General features: G+C 34.6%; 1 protein-coding gene and 1 long non-coding RNA gene across 2 annotated transcripts; both read right to left on the bottom strand.

The window, feature by feature from the left end:
* Nucleotides 1-5,381: 5,381 nt before the first annotated feature.
* On the bottom strand, nucleotides 5,382-6,498 carry LOC132633989 (21 kDa protein-like). The gene has a single exon (XM_060350326.1). The coding sequence runs from the start codon at nucleotides 6,198-6,200 to the stop codon at nucleotides 5,580-5,582; it is 621 nt and encodes a 206-aa protein (XP_060206309.1). The 5' UTR covers nucleotides 6,201-6,498; the 3' UTR covers nucleotides 5,382-5,579.
* A 6,131-nt stretch (nucleotides 6,499-12,629) lies between these two features.
* Nucleotides 12,630-17,952, bottom strand: LOC132631741 (uncharacterized). The gene is made up of 3 exons (XR_009579049.1): nucleotides 17,717-17,952; nucleotides 13,440-13,502; nucleotides 12,630-13,206 (listed from the first exon to the last, which is right to left on the bottom strand). It is a non-coding gene; the product is annotated as an uncharacterized LOC132631741 (long non-coding RNA).
* Nucleotides 17,953-22,781: the final 4,829 nt, after the last annotated feature.

A 22,781-nucleotide genomic window follows, 5' to 3' on the forward strand; every position in this document is an offset into this window, starting at 1 on the left:
GAATCCCAATAGGAGTATAGGGTGAGCTGAGCTTTTTGGATGGCTGGACACCCCTCTTGGACATCAAACTCTTTATAGCTGAATTCGTATCTTTTTGTGCCTGAAGCAACTCTTCAACCTTGTTTATCAAACCTTCCATTTTCAGCCTGCAAGTACTGCATTCACAAGCACAAGAATACACCTTGGAGGAACCGGCACCAACTGAAGAATATCTACCCAACCTATAAGGGATATCTGTGGTCTACCCACCACCACCACTTTGGGGAGTATATCCACCAACTCCACCACCAACTCCATCACCACCACCATCATCATCTCTTCTTTTATCAGCAAGACCTTCCACTGCTTGTCTTGCAACATCAACAACAGTATTCATATCAACAGCATCACCAACACCATCACCATCACCATCACCACCACCAACTCCATCACCACCACCATCAACAACACCAGCCCTTATGATGGTTGTAGCTCCAACCAATTCTTCTTTTATCTGATCAATCAATTCATCATGCACAGATTCCCTATGCCCTAAACTAACAAGGCATGGCATCTGCACCTCTCGTTTTGTCGGGATAAGCCTTGGATGTACAACCTACAACAAACAAACAGATATATTCAACCAATAAGTGTGTAATCTGTTGGAACAACCCCCACATATGTTTCAACAACCTCCTAGGTTGTTGCAGCATATTCTTTAGCTGTTGGAAAAACCAAAAAAGTTGCTGCAGCTTCCTCTGCAACTGTTCTGATATTTTCCAACAGATTGTGAACCTGTTGCAACAACTGATCAAGTTGTTCCAACATCTTAGGAGTTGTTGCAACATATTCACTATCTGTTGGAAAATATCATAACAGTTGCTGCAACTTCCTCAGCAACTGTTTTGATTTTTCCAACATATTCTGAGGTTGTTGCAGCAGATAAATGTATCTGGGGGGGTTAAAAGGATCAAGATTCATTTTTTTGTTGCTGTTTTTGGTAGTCAACCATGTGAGGATCCTTGGAAAACAAACTTCTTCTGAGTAGTCCCTGACTTGACTCCGTAAGTGAGGAATGTCTTCAAATGCCCAAGCCTAGAAAAAATTATGCCACCAAAAATCAGAATAATCAATGAAGGAAAAGAATTAAAAAGATTTAACATTGAAGAAAGAAAGTTTACCATGAAGGCCCAAGGGAAGCCATAGATGTTGGAAGTATTCACATTAGGGTTCAAAGCTTTGCACAAATATTCAACAGTCAACTTAAAACTTTTATGACCCCATGAATAGTTATTGAATGCCTCATGATCCTCCGACAGTTTAATCAAACCAAGTTCTATATTATTCTTTACATCCCTTGCCCAAAGAATAGAATTCACAAACCAAACTAAGCACAATGACTCCTTGTGCTTTCTTGACATAGTTTCAGACTTCAAGTCTGCTAGCAAATCCGCTGCCTTGTAGCTCTTTCCACAAACATCCACTAAATCCAAATCATCATCAACCTTGGCTTTCCCTTTCTTGCCTTTCTTGGCTGCCTTGGATGACTTGGGTGTCTTGGCTCCCTTGGATGACTTGGGTGTCATGGCTCCCTTCTTTAATGTAACTGTAGGAAGAGGCTGAGAAGGATCATGACACCTCAGTCCGGTGATTATGGAAAACTCCTTGATGCCAAAACAAACTGGCATGCCGCAGTAGTTTATCCATATCTCATCAGTTTTGCTGCAAATAATTCTTCGTTTGAGAAGACCATACACAATGGTCATTTGAAACCTTGCATTGTTGTCCTCAGGCAAATCTAGATACATGCCAAAACATGTGGCCCTGAAGAAATCCTCCAAGTCCTCCTCCTGAAGTATCTTCCTAAAGTGATCAAAGGGCTTGCCTATGACTGATTTTACAACAAGATCACCATTCAAATCACCTAGTTTATCCATCGGCATCTGCACACGGAACTTCTCAATACTGAAAGTTTTGACAACTTCATCAGTGGAAGGTCTGTCAATATCAGTCCCAATAGAAGAATCAACAGCCCCGGTCGCCGACCTTTCAAAAGATGCAATTTTATCCTCTTCATTGTCATCATTATTTACATCATCTTCTTCTTTTTCTTTTTCTTCTTCATTTTCAGCATTGTTTTCTTCTTCTTCTTCTTCTTCTTCTTCTTCTTCTTGATCTTCTTCTTTTTCTTCTTCTTCTTTTTCATCAGCTTCTTTTTTTTCAGCTTCTTCTTCTTCTTCTTTATTTTCTTATTGTTCTTCTTCTCTATTTTATTCTTGTTCTTCTTCTTTATCTTGTTCATCTACTTGATCTTCTTTACTTTCTTGGCCAGAAACTCCTACTTGAGAGGTTTCCTGTTCAGTAGTTTGATCAGAAAGAATATTTGCCTGTTCAGCAAGATCATCTAATGATGGCCCCTTAGCTCTTTTACTAACTGTAGATGATTTCGATGATTCCTCCCCTTTTCTTTTTCGTGAAGACATTTTATCTGCACACAGGAGATAAGCAAAAACACTTTCAATTGATTTGTGCACCATTTAAAGTAAATAAATAATGAATTTTTACAAGAGCTGAAGCATATGTTGCAACAAGTGTGTAATATATTGGAACAACTCCATCATATGTTCCAACAACTTCATAAGTTGTTGCAACAGATTATACATCTGTTGGAAAATATTAATACAGTTGCTGCAGCTTCCTCAGCAACTGTATTGATTAATTCCAGCAGATGGATAATCTGGTGCAACAACTGGTAAAGTTGTTGGAACATATGATTGAGTTGTTCCAACAGACTAATCTGTTGGAAACCTTCATAACAATTGCTGCAGCTTCCTCAGCAACTGTTTTAACAATTTTCAACAGATTTTAAATCTGTTGCAACAACATATTCACTTGCTGCAACAACCTTAGCAACTGTTGGATTTTTACTAACAGATTAGAAATCTGTTGCAACAGATTACTCAGCTGTTGGGTAAAAACAAAAAACAAAACAATGGCCTTGCCATTTTTCCTAAGCCTTACAAGAACAACAATAGGACAACAACATCTATTTCACTGTCAGGCTGCAATATCAGTGTATTACAAACACACAACAGTCAAAAATTGAACAAAATACACAGCATTGCATAGACACCCTGCCCATGTTCTTCCTCTTCTTCTTTAACCAAAATTAGTCATTTTCGTACTTTTATTTCAAAACTCTAACTTTTGAACCAGAAAAAACATTTGTTTCAATACAAACACACAATCATCACAAGTTAAACAAAATAAACCAACCTCAACTGTCAAACAAGTGCTGAAGTTGCTGCAACAACTTACTCAGCTGTTGGAAAAAATCCAAAAAAAATTCAAACCCTTTTTTCGAAACCCCAAGGAGAACAAGAACACAAAAACTACCAAAAATCATAATTTCACAACCACATACACTATTTAACAACACAGAAACCCCAACAAGTGGAACAAATAGAGCAAATGCGGGTTTTGTCAAGCCTAACAAGCCCTTTTTTCGAACTCCTAAGGAGAACGAGAACACAAACAACACCAAAAACCAGAATTTCACAACCACATACACTATTTACAAACACACAAACCCCAACAACTCGAACAAATATAGCAAATAAGGGTTTCTCAAGCATTGAACAACAAAATAAACAACATTGCAGACAAACCCATGTTATTCTTCATCTTCTCTGACCAAAATCATCATTTTCTCACTTTGATTTCAAAACCCTAACTTTAAAAGAAGAAAAAGTTGAGCGATTTTACCTGAGAGAAATGGAGAGCAGCAGTTCGTATGAGACTCGGCTTTTGAAGAGGTTGAAGACGGTTTCAAGAAGCACATTTAGCAGTTGAGATCAGTTCGTGGGTTTGAAGTTGAAAGTTTGAAGGAGCAGTTGAGATCAGTTCCTATTTTGAATGAAGTTCGTGTGGTTTGGTTTGATATTGGACCGATGTTGATTTTGAAATAAATGGGGGGTTGGATTAAATGATTTGGGGTCTTTTTTGTATTTTATAAAAGATTAACAAGTTTGGCAAAATACATTTTCAACCCCAATTTTCTTAATCCCAAATCTAATTGGGTTTTGACTTGATGTGATCCCTACAAGTCACCTCTAGTAATTTCCAAACTCAAAGGTCACCTTTACTTAAATTTTCGAAGAAACTTATTAAAACTTGAAACCATCGAATTCAAATTCTGAATCTGCCTCTCAATTCCAGCCATATTACATTTGAAGATTTACGAGTTGCACATTTTTACAGTTCTTGTCAGAAGCAAGAAATCATGCATCTGAATGGCAATGCAGTGCTACACCTCCACGTTCAGTAGAATTGGGAAAGAACAATTCTGAAAAGGAAGTGAAGAAAACTAACAAAAACCTTTGTCTGGGCCCCTCACAAGTTTGTTCAGTCCAATGAACAAAGTGGATAATGAGACTTTTGGAGGAGAAAAATGTTGGGCTCATTCACGCACAAATTTCGTGCGTGAAAGGCCAAACTCTTATTTTTGAAGTGTGATTCTTTCACGCACTAAAATAGTGCGTGAAACCTACTTATGTTTTTTTTTTTTTTTGTTAGTTTGATTCAACCTTTTTTTTTTTGTCCTACAAAAATCGCGGACTCCAATCATTGGTGTTGACACAAGTTTAGCTCGCTCCCTCCTTGTTGTCCAGCCCAACAACTCACTCATAGATGAAGGTTAAATTAATTAAGTTTTAGTATGAACTTAGACATAGGTTCTTTTAAGTTTTTAAAATAAAATTTACCTACTTAGATATTATGTAAAAATTATATAAGTTACAATAGTTTATAATTCAAAATAGTAATAAAAAAGTATTCTCTCCGGTTCATAATAAGTGTTACTCCTAAAAAAATAGGTATTTTATCTAAATACCCTTCATAGAAAATTGAAGTAATTTTAAAAGACTTTTAAATAAGGGCAAATTTAAAAAATAAAATTAATTCTTTCTTGATTATGTAAATGAACACTTATTTTAGATCAAAATGAAAACCCTAAAAGACCACTTATTGTGAACCGAAGGGTGTATTTGCAAAACCTTTAGTGAAAAAACACTCATTTGACTCTCCAAATTATGATACTTCCTTCAATTCAATTCAAGTGTTTTACTCTTTTCTTTTACTCCGTTAAAAAAAAATGTTATTTACTATATTTGATAACTCTTTAATTCTAACATTCTACATGGCTTGTTTAAGATTACAAAATTTCCAAAATATTTTGATACATTATGTACATCTTTAATTTAAAACCACAAGATTTAAAAGTCTCTCCTATTTTCTTAAATTTCGTACTTAATCAAATTAAGATATTTAAATTGTAGGAATAATTGCGTCACGTAAAGTGGAAGATGTGGAGTAATAGATCTTCAAAGATATACTCTTGATGCACCGTGTATCATTCAGGAAATTGGAGTAACTTTTTACAAATATGCATATGCATGGAACATTTTCATTTAAGAAATTCATCTGAAACAGATATCTTATCTATTACAGCAATCAACTAAGCATGGACTGATAAGTACATTTTTTCTATAAAAAAGATTAACGCCGTATAGTATATATATATATAAAATTGTCGTTTAACTTTAGCCGTGAAGAGCAGCAAGGCTATTGATCAAAGCCAAGGAATTACTCGTCAAATGTGCAACTTCAAGAATCTTTCCCCTCACAACAGTCTTAACTTTCCCATTCATGACTTTTCCCCCAAACCCCTCAGTGCATGTATCCTCATCCGTCAAGGCAGCACTAACCCAAGTTTGTATATCATTCATTTTAAGGTCAAAATCTTTTCCCATTAGCTCTTTCATTTCCCCCAAAGATTTCCTCAATTCATCGACTGCCTCACTTAATTCCTCGACGCAGTCGCGCATGGCACCGACCTCTCTCGAGGTCATGCCTTGGCCATGCGCCAACTTCAACATCATAGCGGATGTTGATTGGGCTGTTTCCAGACAGATAGTGAGGGATTCATTGGCTAGAAGTTGAGGGGAAACTCCAATAGCAGTTGAACGTCTTGATAATGAACTGAATGAAAGGTTTGGATAAGTTGTTGACTTACAAGATGTTTTTATAAACTCCGTATTTGTTTCTCCCGAAGCTGGCCTTGCCGCTGAAACTGGGTCCAAGTAATTAGAAGACGTGATCAAGGCAACTAAAATAAGAAAAACAGTAAGAAAATGGCTATGGATATAGTGAGTAGCTTCCATCTCTCTTAATTTAATTTCTCTAAGCCTTTTTGTTTTTGTTTGTCTATCAATAACTATAAAGTTATTTGAGTGATGATGAATTTAGGGATGCAGGATTCTGAATTTATAGAAAAACTTTGAAAAATTTTATTTTGGGTGAGGCATGCCAAGTCATACTTGTGTGAGGGAACTTTTTTTTTGACAAAGTGTTTTGTGGCCCTTGTCAGTAGTCTCTCTCCTTCAGCTTTATTTCCTCAAATTCCCGTTGTGAGTTTTTTCTGTTCCGCTCTTTTCTTCTTCTCCACACCCCTTTTCATCTTGTATATTTTGTCTTCCCTTTTATATTTGTAGTTTTGTTTTTCATTTATCAAAAATCAAATAGAGATAAATGGAGTAATGTTAATCCAGTTTTTTTAAGTGTTTTCTTGTACTATTTCTAAAAAATGGGTAAGTTTTATAAATGGTTATATAATTACAATTTTTTTTTATGGATCATCACTCATTGAAGACCAAAAAATTGGACCAGATCAGTCCTCTTTTAATTGGATCTGTATTTGTTAGATTAAAAATTGTTAAAATATAGAAGTAAAAAATTATCACGCATCAGAAAGTTAAGTTTTCGGGCAATTGTGAATTTTGTATAGAAAGGTGAATTTGTTTGCTAAAAAGTATAATTATGTGACTTTGGTGGAAAAAATGCAAAGTTATATGATCATTCATGAAGTTTATTCCTTAAAAGATTGACCCTATAAAGGTTGCAGTCTATTTTCCTTATTTATGTTTTTTTGGTTAATTCTTAGACTTCATAACTAAAAGAATTTTAACAATAAGCTCAACACTGTTATAGAATTTCAAAATTTTTTTTTTTTTTTAAAAAGAAGAAGATTGAAGCTAGACAATGACAATAGAGGTTTTAGAGTATTTATAGGTGTGCTTTCACTTGCTCATGAATAAGGAGGAGATATTTTGGTAAAACTATTAGAGATTAGAAGAAGAATTTACTGAGCAATTTTTTCCTTTTCATATTTGTTAATTTTCTCGTTGCTTTGGTGTCTATCCGATGATTACTGCAAATATAAATTTCGTGAGTTTCTTATTCAAGATTTATCTTTTGAGTTCAATTTTTGAGATGTTAAATGAGAACTTTCACAGATTTTAATTTTATTTTTCCAGGCAAAACGATTATTTTTTATTATTGATTTGGTCGAGGGATACAATGATTAATTGCAAAAGAAAGAGCCAACCAAATGAATCGTAACAACACAGATGAGTATATGAATAACAAGGGTAGAGAAATAAATAATAATGGTATTGATCCATCTTTTTGATAGGACTATCAAAAATAGCTGTGAAAATATAAGTGAAAGAGAGAGAGCTGAGATAAATTAAAAAAGAGATGTTGCAAAAAAATGGATAACCAATAGTGAACTGCAAATAGAAAAGAAAAGACTGGTTGGAAAGTGGGGTCTACATCAATCCACTTGTCAATCAAGCAAATGTCTCGTACAAATATGACTTGACATGCCTCACACATAATAAAACTTTGTGTGTAAAGAGGGATAGGGAAATGAACTTATACAGTTCAAATTAAATGACAAAAAAAAGGTTAATTTTCTTCCGGTCCTTCGCCTTAGTTCATGTATGTGCCTCTGGCGTGCTGAGAAGGACATTCCTTGTAGGACCTAGGCTCTTGTTTGCATGGTGGGGTCGCACGTAGGGGTAGGCATAATTTGTACAAATCCGAAACACAAACAAATATTCAAATTTTTGGAATTCTCTCCTTTGAATTTTAAAAATTTTCAAATTCCGGATGGGTTTTCGATTTCCAGATATCCCAAATTATACTCCCTCCGTCCCAATTTATGTGAAAGTGTTTGACTGGGCACGAAATGTAAGAATTAAATGAAGACTTTTGAAACTTGTGCTCTAAAATAAGTCTTATATAGTTGTGTGACTATAAATCATCTCATTAAGAGTACAATGAGAAGCTTAAAGCTAAATCATTACTCCCTCCGTCCCATAATAAGTGTTGCCTTAGCCAAAAAAATTTGTCCCTTAATAAGTGTCACCTTAGGAAACCAAAACATAAATTGGCTGGTTAAAGTAACATCTAAATTATTATTGAAAAAGTCAGATAGTAACTTGGTATTGTTGGATTTCCAATATCAAAAGGATTATTACTTGTGCATGCTCTAATCAAGAGGAAAAAATAATTTATTTTTATTATATATCAGTAGTTTAGTAAAATTTCGCATTGCATTATTGATTTCTTAATATACGTGTTTTTGGCTAAAGTGACACTTATTATGGGACGGAGGAAGTACTAAATATAAAAAGATATCATTCTTTTTGGACTAACTAAAAGTAAAGACTGTCACATTAGTCTAAAAAGTAAAGACTGTCACATAAATTGGGACAGAGAGAATACCTAATATTTATCCCTGTCTAGTTTCATATATGCCCAATATTAAGTTCCCTGTCTAGTTTCATATACCCAATATTAAGTTCAATAACCTACTAAACCAATCAATATTTCTATTATATAGAAATGTGGTAAAGGGACTAACACAGCTTCCCATGGTTGTACCATAGGCTTTAAAAATTATACACGCAATGAATGTTTATATCATAAGTTATATAAATTGTACAGTTCAACTAACTATTTTTATATCCCATATAAACATATGTCATAGTACTTAATATTTATTTCCTTCTCATGTATAGACGTATATACTTTAAATTTAATTCTCCGACACATATTTATTTCATCCGTGCACTTTTACTTGTTTACTTTTGAATTTCACGTTTTTGCTGAATATTTATTTTCTTCCCATGTATACATATATGCACTTCAATTTTAATTATCCGACACATATTTATTTTCTCCGTGCACTTTTATTTGTTCACTTTTGACTTTTCACGTTATTTAATAATTAATAAATGAAGTACTCCTTCCGTCCCATATTTCTTGGCCACATTACTTGATTTTTCACGTTCTTTAAGAGTTAATAAATAAAGTACTCTCTTCGTCTCATATCACTTGGCCACATTACTATACTTGACTTTTCACGTTCTTTAAGAATTAATAAAAATGAAGTATTCCCTTCGTCCATATTATTTGGCTACATTACTAAAAATATATGTCTATTTTTCTATTCTATATTTTTCTTCTTTTCTATTTAGTGTAAAGAGAGGACTAACACAGCAATAGAAATTTGTACCACAAGATATATAAATTGTACATTTTAACCAACTACTTTTTTATCCCACGTAGTCATATGTCATAGTACTGAATATTTATCTCCTCTCATGTATACACGTATGCACTTCAAATTTGATTCTCCGACACCTTTATTTCCTTCGTGCACTAATACTTATTGGCCACATTACTAAAATATATGTCTATTTTCTATTCTATATTTTTCTTCTTTTCTATTTCTAATATATCTAAGTGTGAAGAGAGGACTAACACAGCAATAAAATTTGTACCACAAGGTATATAAATTGTACATTTTAACCAACTACTTTTTTATCCCACGTGGTCATATGTCATAGTACTGAATATTTATCTCTTCTCATGTATACACGTATGCACTTCAAATTTAATTCGCCGACACATTTATTTCCTCCGTGCACTTATACTTGTTGACTTTTGACTTTTCAAATTCTTTAAAAATTAATAAATGAAGTATTCCCTCCATTTCATATTACTTGGCCACATTACTAAACTATTTATTTACTGAATATTTATTCTCTGCTCATGTATACAAGTATGCATTTCAATTTTAATTGTCCAACATATATTTATTTCGTCCGTGCACTTTTACTTGTTCATAAATGAAGTACTCAATATTACTAAAAATATATGTCCAAATTACTTGTTCATTTACAGAACCAAAATAAAATTAATTAAATGTTTTACATCTTATCCTCTCCGTCCCATATTACTTGGCCACATTACTAAAAATATATGTCCAAATTACTTGTTCATTTACAAAACCAAGATAAAATTAATTAAATCTTTCCCATCTTACCCTCAGTAATAAATATTCTTGAAAATAGTCAATTTTGATTAGAATGTATTTATTGAAGAGAGATAGGGGTAAGATAGTAAAATACATCTTTTACTTCTGATTTCTTAACGAGCGTGCAAAAGGGAAAGTGACAAGTAATATGGGACAGAGAAAATATATATTTTACCATATTATTCATATTTATTGGTATAAGTCTCAATAGCCTTCGAAAATAATTTGAAAATGAGTAATTAAAGGGTAAAATTAATAATAAGAACACACAAATATTCACTCATTAATTCTATGGAAATTAATTGACAGCCCCTTCTGCATGATTCTCCTCACTCTTCTTGTGTTGCCTAGCTTGATAGTCGTCATGATAAATAAAGGAATATAAGAAAAAGGATGATATGTATACAAATATATATGCCTATAATATATGCAGAGTCGTTATCTTTATACACAATCAACATAATTGAAGTTCATACTAATTAATAATTACCATATTAGTTTCTTTCTCTTGATATGTTAACGTGGACAAGTACAAATAAATAGAGGGAGTGACTTTTATATCCGTTTTTCTTCTTTGTCAATACTTTAAATTTGAAGAGATGACGAACAATAGCAATGCAAATTTGTATCAAAAGTTATTTTAATTCTCCTACACATAACTTGTTCACTTTTAACTTTTCACATTCTTTGAGAATTAATAAATAAAGTGTACTATATTTTATCATAATATCCATATTTATTGATGTATAGTCTCAATAGCCTCAGAAAATGATTTGAAAATGAATAATTAATGTGAAGGGTAAAATAAAAAGAAGATTTTTTTTTCCTTGATATGTTAACGTCGACAAGTAAAAGTGAAGGGAGGGAGTGACTTTTATCCCCGTTTTCCTTTATTGTCAATACTTTACTTAGTTACTCTCCTTTGCAGTCTCTGGTTATTGTTTTCTTTATATTTTCATTTCAGAATTAAAATTTGGTGATTAATGATATAGCATATATCTTTCTAATTTTGATTTCTTTGTAACAATTTGTTTTGTCTATAATTGTTAACATAAAAAATTATAATATATTTTTAAATTAATTTAATAAAAATATTTTATTAGTTTTTCTTTTAAAAAATTCAATATATACAACAATGGTTCTTATATTTGGATCTGAACAGTTACTTAATTGAAATGGATATCAACCTATCGGTATACATATAAAATATTAAAGAATTTAAAAGAAAAAATTTAGAATCAAAATATTAATTTCCCCTCATATTCTTACTAATTTTCTTTTACATCGATGAACAACTTTCATTGTCATGATAATGAGAAAAAAGTCCGACTCTTTCCATCTCAAAGACTTAATTCCATCAACTCCCTTTTTTAATTATAACTAAAGTGATGGTACATAAAATACATTTTGTATATGTTGCTATATATAATAACAATTACAATATTTTCAAAAGTTATTTTCAAAATACAAACCTTAAAGATTAGCTAATTAAAATGAATAGACATGTTCAGCCCGTGCATCGCACGGGCATGTACTGCTAGTACTATACATATTAGGCTACTGAATTGTGCAAAATAATATGCATTCACTGTGGTCGATCATAAAATATTTTCCATTGTCTTTGAGGAGTTGTGGCACTAGCTATTTAAGGAAGCATATTAATTATAAGATTGAGTGGTGGTTGACTTGAATATTACTATAAAAAAAAAAAAAAAAGACAGAAATTAGCACGGACAGATTATATAATTAAAATTCGCCACTAAGTAGGATTAACAACGGATTTGATAGAATATCATGAAAATTTCAGCTATGAGCAATTTAACAATAAATTAGCGACGAAGTTCATAGCTAATTTTAATTTTTATTAAAAATATGATGTATATGGTTATAGTTCAACTATGTTTGAACTGGTTAATTTGAGGAGTAACTTTGTGATTTTTCTTCTAGGTTGTCATAAAACTTTCTGTTTGGACATAATTTTACTATATTTGAACTTATTTATTCCCAGGTTTTAATGCTTCTTTTGCTAGGAATTAACTTCCTTGATAATGGCTTCATTCCTTGCATGAATATTTTATTTAATCTGGATGATTATGGTGAGAATAAGAAATTGTTAAGACAATTTGACATGCATACTTTATTTTGATGTTCATTTCCGTAAGAAGAAGAAAAAAACAGCTCAATTTATTGGCCTAAACTCGAAAATCCAAAATAACCAAATTGATCAATCTGAAATCAAACTAATAAAATTAAATTTGAACTGCAATTTTAACGAATCCAAAATCTAGAAAATCAAAGGCTAGAACGTTCACCCAGGTCTGATGCATGATAAAAAATTACTCCACCCGTTTCGATTTATGCGAACTTTTTTAGAGTACGAGGGTCCAACTTTATAACATCATGAGCGTCATAAAACCGGCAAGGCTATCAAAAGAGTATCAAATCATACCATAGCCAACAAGGAAAAACGTAATATGTACATATTTCACTATGTCTATGAGCCTCTATGAGCCTCTAAGAGTGTACATACAAAAGCGTAAAGGTCGAGACAGGGCCCCGACGTACCCATAGCATATGCACATATATCATGACCACATAAGTAAATCGAATATAGCAAGTCCGGAGTAATGGCACTTGCGGACACCCGCTGAAGCTGGACGTCCTACTGTGGCTGCCCCTCAGTGAATCTATCAGGACATGTAGCACGAAATGCAGCGTTCCGTAGGATAGGACTTCAGTACGGATAAAAGCACTAAGTATGTAAGGCAGGAAACAATATCATAAGTAATACATAAGTATGAACATGATAGAAGTAAGCCGATCCATCTAAGAACGTACAATATGCAATGCATGAGTTCGAAAACATATGCAATTATATACATACAATAGCATCTTCATCGTATCATCGTCATATCATCATCCAGCGTCCGGGGCATCCCACGTCCGGGGCATCCCGCGTCCGGTTTATCATCATAACATGCCCACTGCAGTGGTATGCACATCTACGTGACGTAAGGTCAGTAACCTCCGAATGAATTATAAAAACTCGTATCGAACTGAAGGAATAACTTAATCACAATAAATATGATAATATCTCAAGAATCAATGCGGTAATTAAGGCGTTAAAATTTGAAGAACAAGTCATAGAAATGGAGTAATCTCTTTATGGAATGTTCGTTAGAAGGTACAATTGGATTCGTGCCAAACAAATAATGAAAACGAAAACCTTACATACCTTTATTCGTCGATCTGCTATTAGAAGGAATTTCTTATTCTGAAGCCCGCTCGTCCCTTGCCCCTACATGGCGATATATAACCTTAGTTAAGCCGAATTATTCGTGTATACCAATGCATATAACGTATCTTTGAGACTCTTTGGGGTTAAGGAAATTCCATCCATAGCCAACAACTTGACACCATACTTTATGATCCTTCCTTCACAACTATTTTCATATTTGGAACTTGTTAAGCCTTTACATCAACCCAAAATAAGAAATAAAGTGAAAATAATACCTTATAACTTGAAGAACTTCACCTCACACAATTTACTCTAAGGCTATCCACCACAACTTCAATTAGAAGTAAGAACAAGCTCCCTCCATGACCTAGTTAAAGGTTTTAGGCTTGATCTTCTCTTAAAATTGCTTAGGATGTTAATGGATGGAATTAGGATAGTGAGAGGACTTGAAAAGTCTAGAGAAATATGGGTTTTGGAGAAAATTTGATCCCAAGTCGTGGTCCCTCTATTTATAGTAAGTGGACAAATTTCCACCGCCTCACAGTCGACGGCAAGCTCGACGATACCGTCGACTTGCAACTGTCGATTGGCGGCAGCCTCTGATTCTCAGAGGGCTACTCGACGCTGTGGAACGACGGACCGTCGATCAGTCAACGGTTCATCGACCATCTCGTCGAGTTGCACTGTCCAGTGCATTTGCTCCGTCATCGATTCGATTAACCTTTAGTCCTTCCAATTCTTATTATACATGAACTTAAAACCTTGTTTATATGAAACCACACTTCTAACAAGAGTTTTAACCCCTGGACAAATCCTCATCATAGCTTGCACCTTCTATTAACGTAAAAACACCATTATTTTACGAGCATATATGACAAGGTACGGGACATGCTAGCTTTTTGTGGGAGACGAGATGTAACATTAGAAACGAAGAAGAGGTATTTGCTATACATAGGTGCTAGAATCAGGCTATAAGGTTTTGTACTCAGATATGGTTAGAAATGTTGATGGCAGGAAGATTTCTACATGCTATGTGTTTACTCTTGGAAGTGAAGTAATTAGTTGGATCTCAAGACAACAAGAGGTCACTTCCTTGTCTACCAGAATATATTGTTGCAACGGAAGCATGTAAGGAGATGAATTGGTTAAAAAGCTTATTGAATGAACTTAGGCAAGAAAGAGTGGAATACAGGCTACACAACAACAATCAAAGTGTCATTCATTTGGCAAAGAACTTTGCGTGTCATTCATCACTTCATTTACTCACTTTTGGAGGAAGACATTCAAAATGGATAAGATTCACACTGATGAGAATCCTGGCAGTTATGTTAACTAAATCAGTCACTATTGAGAAGTTGGAGACATGCTCGGCTTCTCTTGGCCTAGATAACCAGGAGTTAGCTGAAGTCACCAACTCTACGATGATCGATGCGGAAGATAGATCAGTTCCAAGTGGGAGAATTATTATGTTTATAGGCATGATCAACTGGGTTTAGGTTCTTTTGCAACCTATATATATACATGGCTTTCCATCATAATTATGTATCATATAAATACATTTTTTATTGAGATTGATAAGAGTTGGTGACGATCGTGGTTCTCTTCCTTCAAGGGTTTTCACGTTAAGATTGTTTGTTCTTATTTTTCGTTACCATTGCTATAATTCTCATTGTTCATAACAATTTAATCATCCCACGTCACAAAGATGTATGTCAAGTGGCACCTAGGTAGAATGATGATGTGGCGGGTCATCACACTTTCTCACCCTGATGTTGTGACGATCACGGTGCAATGTTGTTATATAAACTCTCGAATCTTGTCTTTGAATTGCCACAATTCTTCATACCATTCCCATATGGCCTCCTCGGACGCTGCCCGTTCTAGTGGATGAGGAAAATGCGAGCGACTTTTGTCCTTATTTTCGCCTAGCTTTGTAGTCAATTATAACCTCAATCTTCTGATCATGCGAGGATTAAGCTTTGCCATGACCATGTCCCCAATTCTATAGTTCATGGGACGCAACTTGCGGTTCACTAACTTCTTCATCCACTTAGCTGCCTTAGAAACACATGCATTTATATGTAAGACATTATAAGAAAATATTTAAATTTGTTTTTGATATTCAGTAACCACAAAAAGCTCCAGAAAGATTCTAAAAAAGAGTTACAATTGCTTGAGGCCTATTAGTACTAGCAGGGTTAAGTTCAAAAATGGTCTCCATAAGAGGTGATCTTGATTTTTAGGCTCCGCTTAACATATTTGTTTTTTTTTAAAAAAAAAAAATTACATCTGCGTCAGAAAATTTGCTAGGCAAAACTATAGTTGCTCATAGGGCGTAAGTTCTAGCTTTTGCCTATAAGGCAGAACTTATGGTCAATTGAGCAGGTTCACTTTCTTGAAATATCCCGAACTTCTACCTTATAGGCAAAACCTAGAATTTATACCTGATGGGCAACAAAAGTTCTTTGATCATATTGTTCAAAATGTAAAGCCCCCATCAAATAATGAAGTACTTGATAAGCCCTTTTGGAAGTTGGAGGCTAGAGGCACGTTTTCAGTGAAGACAACTTTCCAAGTAACTAGGCAAAGGAAGGATCTTAATATTTTGTTTAGGAAGTTCTGGATTAAAGGCTTGTCAGTGAAGATTTGTTTCTTTAGCTGGAGATTATGGCAATCTAATGTGCCATTAGATGATGTGGTGAAGAAATAGGGTATCCATTTTCCTTCCAAATGTTTTTGTTGTGAAGATCCAAAGGTGGAAACTATTTCACATGTATTCATACAGTCCCCTACAACTCAATATATTTGGAAGAGTTTTTGTAGGCCTATGGGTATAAATATACAGAATTTGCAGCTGTGCCAAGTGATTAACCAATGGTGGGATACCTCAGTGAACAATAATGGAAAATACATATTTCAAGCAATACCATCAATCATTTTGTGGGAGCTATGGAAAAGGAGGAATGTTATCAAGCATGGGGGAAAGATGTCCAATGTGAAAGTAATGTATCAAATCATGCACACCGTTGTCATGTTTATGAAACTGAGGAGAGGAAATTTTCAATATGTTTCCTACAGGTGAAGCACAATGGTACAGACGCTACAGAATTACAATCCAAGAAGTAAATTAATCTAGTTGAAGTGGAATCCACCAGATAGGGTTTGGATCAAATGTAACACAAATGGTGCAGCTAAAGGAAATCTTGGAAGAGGATCATGGGGTTTCTATGTAAGGAATGAGAATGGAGATCTAATTGCTACTAAGGCTAAGGAGTTGACCAATCCAAGGTGCACTAATACTCAGGCAGAATCTATGGCTATCATACAGGCAGTAAACTATGTGGTGGAGAAACAATTTCAGTAATGACTATTGAAACTGATTCCTTATTATTGACGAATTGCATTCTAAAGTTCTGGGAAGTACCTTGGCAGATGATAGTTAATAAAGTGGAAGAGATCTGGAAGAAAATGAATAACAGAACAATTAGATTCATCCATATCCTGAGGGAAGGTAATCAATTGGCTGACCACCTGGCTAATGTAGCTTTGAATGAGAGAGAAGTAAATGCAGAGTCTTTTCGGGATTTGGAAGCCAAAGGAAGAAGGCTAATCAACAGTGATAAACTAAATCTGCCCTATTTGAGAATCAAAGCATGCAGGAGATACAGGAATGGAGGAGAAGAGGGAGGAACAACTGTGTTTTTCATGTTCAAATGCCCTTTGGGCAGGAGAACATGGAAAACAACAATTTAACTAACCTTGTTTCTTATTTTGCAGGAATAATTAGGAAAACAAGCATATGGTTTACATTAACAAGTAGATAGGTGACAATATGCATTGACAAATTGGAGAGCACACAGAGACATGGGGTTGGGATCACAAAAGATGGCCTCATCAGAGAAACTTTCGTCTGGATTAGTTCATTAAAAGTGATCCAGTGTGTGTTACATTGTATAATGCTCAATCTGTTGAATCACTGATATTGAGCTATCCGATGCAAAGATACTTTGAGATAAGATCCTGATGACAATAGGTTCTTAAATTTATACTAGATAATTTACAAGCATCAGGCCAAAAAGGACAAATGCAACAGATAGAAATAGCACAAATTGAAGAATACAAGCAAAGGAGCAACAACAACACATCACACAATTTTTTTTATATGCAAGCAGATCCACATCAATGTAAAGAAAGCTAATCAACAGGAACACAAGAGTAATGGAAGAAACAAGAGATCAAAAAGAAGTTGCATTCAATTGTAAAAGAAAGGGTACCTAATAAGAAGTGCAAGATCCAACCTTTGGATATACCCTACAATGATGTGTGGACGAGAAGAAGTGATCAACAAACCCAACCTAGCAAGCAAATCAACGAGATGGAAGCCCAAGAGACCAAGAAGAGAGAAATCAAAACTTGCAGCTTCTCTCTCAACATTTCTATATGATTTTTGTGTGGTTTCCAAATTAGGGGTTTTGGCCCTAATTGGCGTGGACACAAAGATGAGGAGCTATTTTATTTTTATATATATATATATATTTTACCTTTATTGCATTTGCTTTATTATGTGAAGACTTTAAGTTATTATTAAATGAATAAAAGGGGAGCTGCTAGGTTTTCACCTTGTAGTGGGTTAAAAAAAAAGTTCTTTGCAGTGAAATTTTTCTAAAGGTCATTTTTACAAAAATTTAAGACTGGACACTTTTGGGAACTCTGCGTCATTTCTTGGATACAATTAGCAAGCTATTTCGCTAAATGGTAACCAGATCTTACCTCGTACTTAACTTAGTTTGTATAATGCCAAATAATTTTATTAGAAGTTTCAACAATAGATATTGGGAATTTGGGACAGATAGAATAGAATTGATATCCTTATCATTTCTCCCATCTCCATCTCATTTCTTTCTTGTAGTGATTTTCATTCCTCCTTGTAGTAAATCACTTTCCCAAAATAATGCTCAAGAATTCTATGAGGGAAATCCTGTATTGAATGTCGTCGTTCCAAAAGAAGCTTAAGCCCCCAAAATCCACAATCGTAGCACTTTTTCCAAATTCTAATTTTTCAAATCAACTTTAAACAAAAACGTGAAAAAGGGTTCTAAAATATTGGTGTTGGTTCTTTCATGTGGTGCTCGTTCCTTTGTTTGGTTATTAACATATATTCTCTCCGTCCCAAATTAAGTGTCTTACTTTTTTTTTTTTTGTCCTAGAAAGAGCGCTTCTTTCTATATTAATTTAGTAAGTTGACAATTCAAATATCGTACATGATAAGTTTATAATCACAAGATTTAAATAACTTTTTGATACTTTACACATTTTTAATTTAAGACCACAAGATTCAAAAGTCTTTCTTTCTTTTTTAAATTTCGTGTCAAATCAAACTAAGACACTTAAATTAACATTGAGGGAGTATTAATTTGAGACTGTTAGAAACTCATAAACTTCAACTTCTAAAACCGTGTCGGATACTTCCAAGTATATAAGTTGGAAAGTTAAACTAGGCACCATACGATAGAAGGGCTTACTCTGTCGACCAAGATGCCTTGTGGATAACTATATTAAACAAATTAAAAGAAGAAAGATAAGGAGACCACAGGTGGGGTTTTTTAGTTGGGAAGCGGATGGTCTCTCTTATTTTCCAATTTTCATCTAGCAGGTAGTACTGGTGTGAAATGTTGCATTCTAGTCCCAAAACCAATGAATTTGTATTAGGCCTCATATTTTTAGGGCTCTTTCCTCTGGTTTAGTGACTTGGTGCTCAAATTACGTCTCAATTCGCCATGAAAAAACTACATATAGTGATCTTGTATTTTTATTTAACGAAATTCTATTAAATCGTGGAGAAAATGATATAAAAGTAGAACAGGGGAATTAACACTTAATGTAACATTTGAAAATCATGATTTTTAGTAGCATAGAAAAAAAAAGTATATAAGGGGATTTAAAAAATACTAGAATATTACATCTAGAATTTAAACCTGTAATCTGAAGTAATTTTTAAGCACATCTTGTCAATAAATTAAAATCTTCCCTTATATCAACAGGATCCAATAAATTATATACAATAATCACCATATTTTTGCTATATATCTTTTTGACAAACCAGATTAAATTGAAGTTCTAACATCAAATTATATTCTTAACGAATGCGGTGTGGTGTGGTGTGAAGGTGGCTAAATGGCAGTGACAGTGAAGGTCCCTGTGCCGCCTTTGACCAACAGTTCAAACCTGTTAGTCTCAACTTGTTGTTAGTTAATTGGTTATTCAAGTGACTTAATATGACGTCGGTAAACTAAATTGGCTGCTAAGTTGACTAGATCTGGGTGGTTCCTAATAAGAAGAAATACACGTTGGCTGTCGCTTAAGTCGATAATATAATACCCCTAGTGGCAGATGGAACAAACAACAAAGAGAGCCCTTTAATTTATTTAATCAGCTAGGAGAGCTGAATGGATCTATAATTTACAAATCTAAATCAAATGGATATTTTTTTCAGTTGGACTTGAAAATTGTGCCACTTTGATAGTCCTATCACATTTATCAACTACGGGTGTGTTCGGTAGGGAAAGAAAATGTTTTTAAAGAAAAATGTGTTTTTGAAAAATAAGTGAATTTTTATTTATTTTCTCATGTTCATTTTGATAGTGAAAAATAAATGAATTTCTTACTTATTTTCTCATATTGATTTGGTTGGTAGAAAACATTTTTCGAAAAATACTCATCCAAGCCCCATCAACTCCACCCCAACCCCAAACCCCATACCACATCAACCCCACCCCCATCTAATTTTTTTTTGTTTTTAATTTTTTTTCTGAATTTTCTACACAACCACACCCTCCCCCCCTCCCCAACAAGCCTCCAAACTTTTAATTTTTAACCAAGCAAAATTTTAATTTTTATAATTTTTTAATAAAGGTAAAATTAAATAGGAAGTAGAAAATTAGGGAGGGGTAGGGGGTGCGTGCGGGGGTGGGTGTAGAGAATAAAAAAAAACTTTTCAAAACTTAAAACAAAAATGGAGGGGGTGGTGGGGTGTCCCGGGGGTGGTGTGGTGGTGTAAAAAATCCAGTAGAAAATTTAAATTTTTTGGGGGCGGAGGGGGAGGGGGAGGGTGTGGGGTGGGAGGGTGGTGCATGGGTTGCAGGAGTGGCTGGGTTTGGTGATTGAGGGGTGGTTTGGGTGGGGATGGGTGGTGCATGAGTTGCGGAAGTGATTGGGGTTTCGTAGTTGGAGGGTAGGGGTTGGGTGGTGCAAAAAACCATTTCAAAATAAAATTAATTCTTCTGTGGGGTGGGTGGTTGGAGTGGTAGGGTTTGGTGGTTGTGGGGGGGGGGGGGGGGGTTGGTAGTGGTAGGGTGGTTGGTGGAATGCACTTGTGGACTTATTTTTCCTGTTTTTATTAGGGAAGTTATTTTCCTCATTTTTGAAGAATTGGTTTTCCTAAAGAAAATGTTTTTTAAATTTTTTGACCAAACGAACATGAGAAATTGAAAAACATTTTTCATACCGAACATACCCTACATTCAATTAAGTGCATGTCCAGGTTCCTTCGAGAATCTTTATGAAATTGGTATTCCATCTTCTTGGGGAGAACATTCTTTCATATTTGCCCCCAAAAGTATAAATTAAATAAGATTGAAATATTTTCTACGTTTGATAATTCTCATGAAATTTGAAATGCTCCATATATCGTCTTTAATAGGAGTACTACTTCAAAAATTTTGATAGAAAGTGTTTATTCTTTAATGAGTGTTAGAATGTAATTCCGAATTAATCAGGCCAATGATTACTGAATATTGAATAATAAGAAAAATAATTTTTTTCCAATATGCCCTAGCTTTGGTAGACAGAGTTACCTGATACATGTTGTTGGTGGGAGATGACAAATATCTCTTGGAATTAGTCGAGTTGTGCGCAAGCTGATCCGGACACTACAGTTATAAAAGCTCCATAAAGTAACTTTCTAAGTTCATTGGCTCCTTCTCACTCACCCAATTCCCCCAACCAATATTCCTTGACCATACCATCCCCGCCATCACCGAAACCTCACTCCCCACCACATCCCCCGTCAATTCTGGTTTGCTAGATTACATATAAATATTGAAAAAGGGTCAAATATACCTCTGTACTATCGGAAAAGGGCCAAAAATACCCCTAGTTATATTTTCAGGTCAAATATATCCCTGCCGTTGTACTTTGGAGTCAAATATACTCCTCATCCATTAATGTTGTCTAAGGTGTACATCCGATCCTACGTGACTGCCACACATTTCATGAAGTGGATGCTACATGACATGCCACCTCAACACCCCTAACCCATTTTATCCCTACCCTCTTTCCACCACTTTTTCTTCTCCTCCACCACCATTGCCACCATTATCGTCACCAAGACCGCCTCTTCAAATTCCAAGCAGCCACCTCAACCAGAGCCTCAGGGAGGATGGATGAGAAAGCTGAGGCCAGAATCGTGGTCGTGTACTCCTTTTCGGCTTGTATGAATTAATGATCGTCTCATGTAACCAGTGCCAGAAAAAAGGAAAGCAACCTTGGTGGAATAAATGAAACGTTTTTTATGTTACATATCATCTTTTTTGTTATGAAATTTACTTGTGGAAAGAAGGTGTTGACGTGGCATGGCACGTGCCATCCACCTCATTAAATGTGTGGCAGCCAAGTAGGATCAGATGTCCACCTTGGACAACTTTAACGGATGAAGGGTATATTTGGCCTCAAAGTATAACGGCAGAGATATATTTGGCCCCAAAGTATAACGAAGAATATATTTGGCCCTTTACCGTATAAATATTTTGGGATAATATATTTTTTTATTGTTGCTTACTTACCAAATACTAAAAAATAAGTAAGAAACTCATACTTTCTGTGAAAACATTTTCCCAAAAAAATATTTCTCTTTATACCAAAAACACCCGCAATGTGAATCTGCAATCTTTAGTATCCTTTACTGGGAAGTATGACTTTAGCTTCAATCAATTGTTTGAGACCAGATTAGACATTGGAACTTTCATATGGGAGTCGAATTTCGTACATCACGGATTTGCTACTATATATCCAAGTCTAGTACTGCTACTCTTAAGCGTTCAGATACTATTCTCCCACAAGTTAAAAATTCACATCATGTTAAGATTGGATCTCCAAGCTGCAGGCCTAACTGCACTCTTGCAAATCTGTCCACATCTGTCGTGTTCACAAATAGAAACAAGTTCTTGTCTACACACAGATGGAGACAACCAGATAAAGCTAAGGTAAGCCAAAGCATAATTTCTTTATCCAATGGATCTTTTAATGCTGTTCAAATTGAAACCGGTCTTTGATCTACTTTGA

Source organism: Lycium barbarum, chromosome 3, assembly GCF_019175385.1.
Source record: "Lycium barbarum isolate Lr01 chromosome 3, ASM1917538v2, whole genome shotgun sequence".
Lineage (NCBI taxonomy): Eukaryota > Viridiplantae > Streptophyta > Magnoliopsida > Solanales > Solanaceae > Lycium > Lycium barbarum.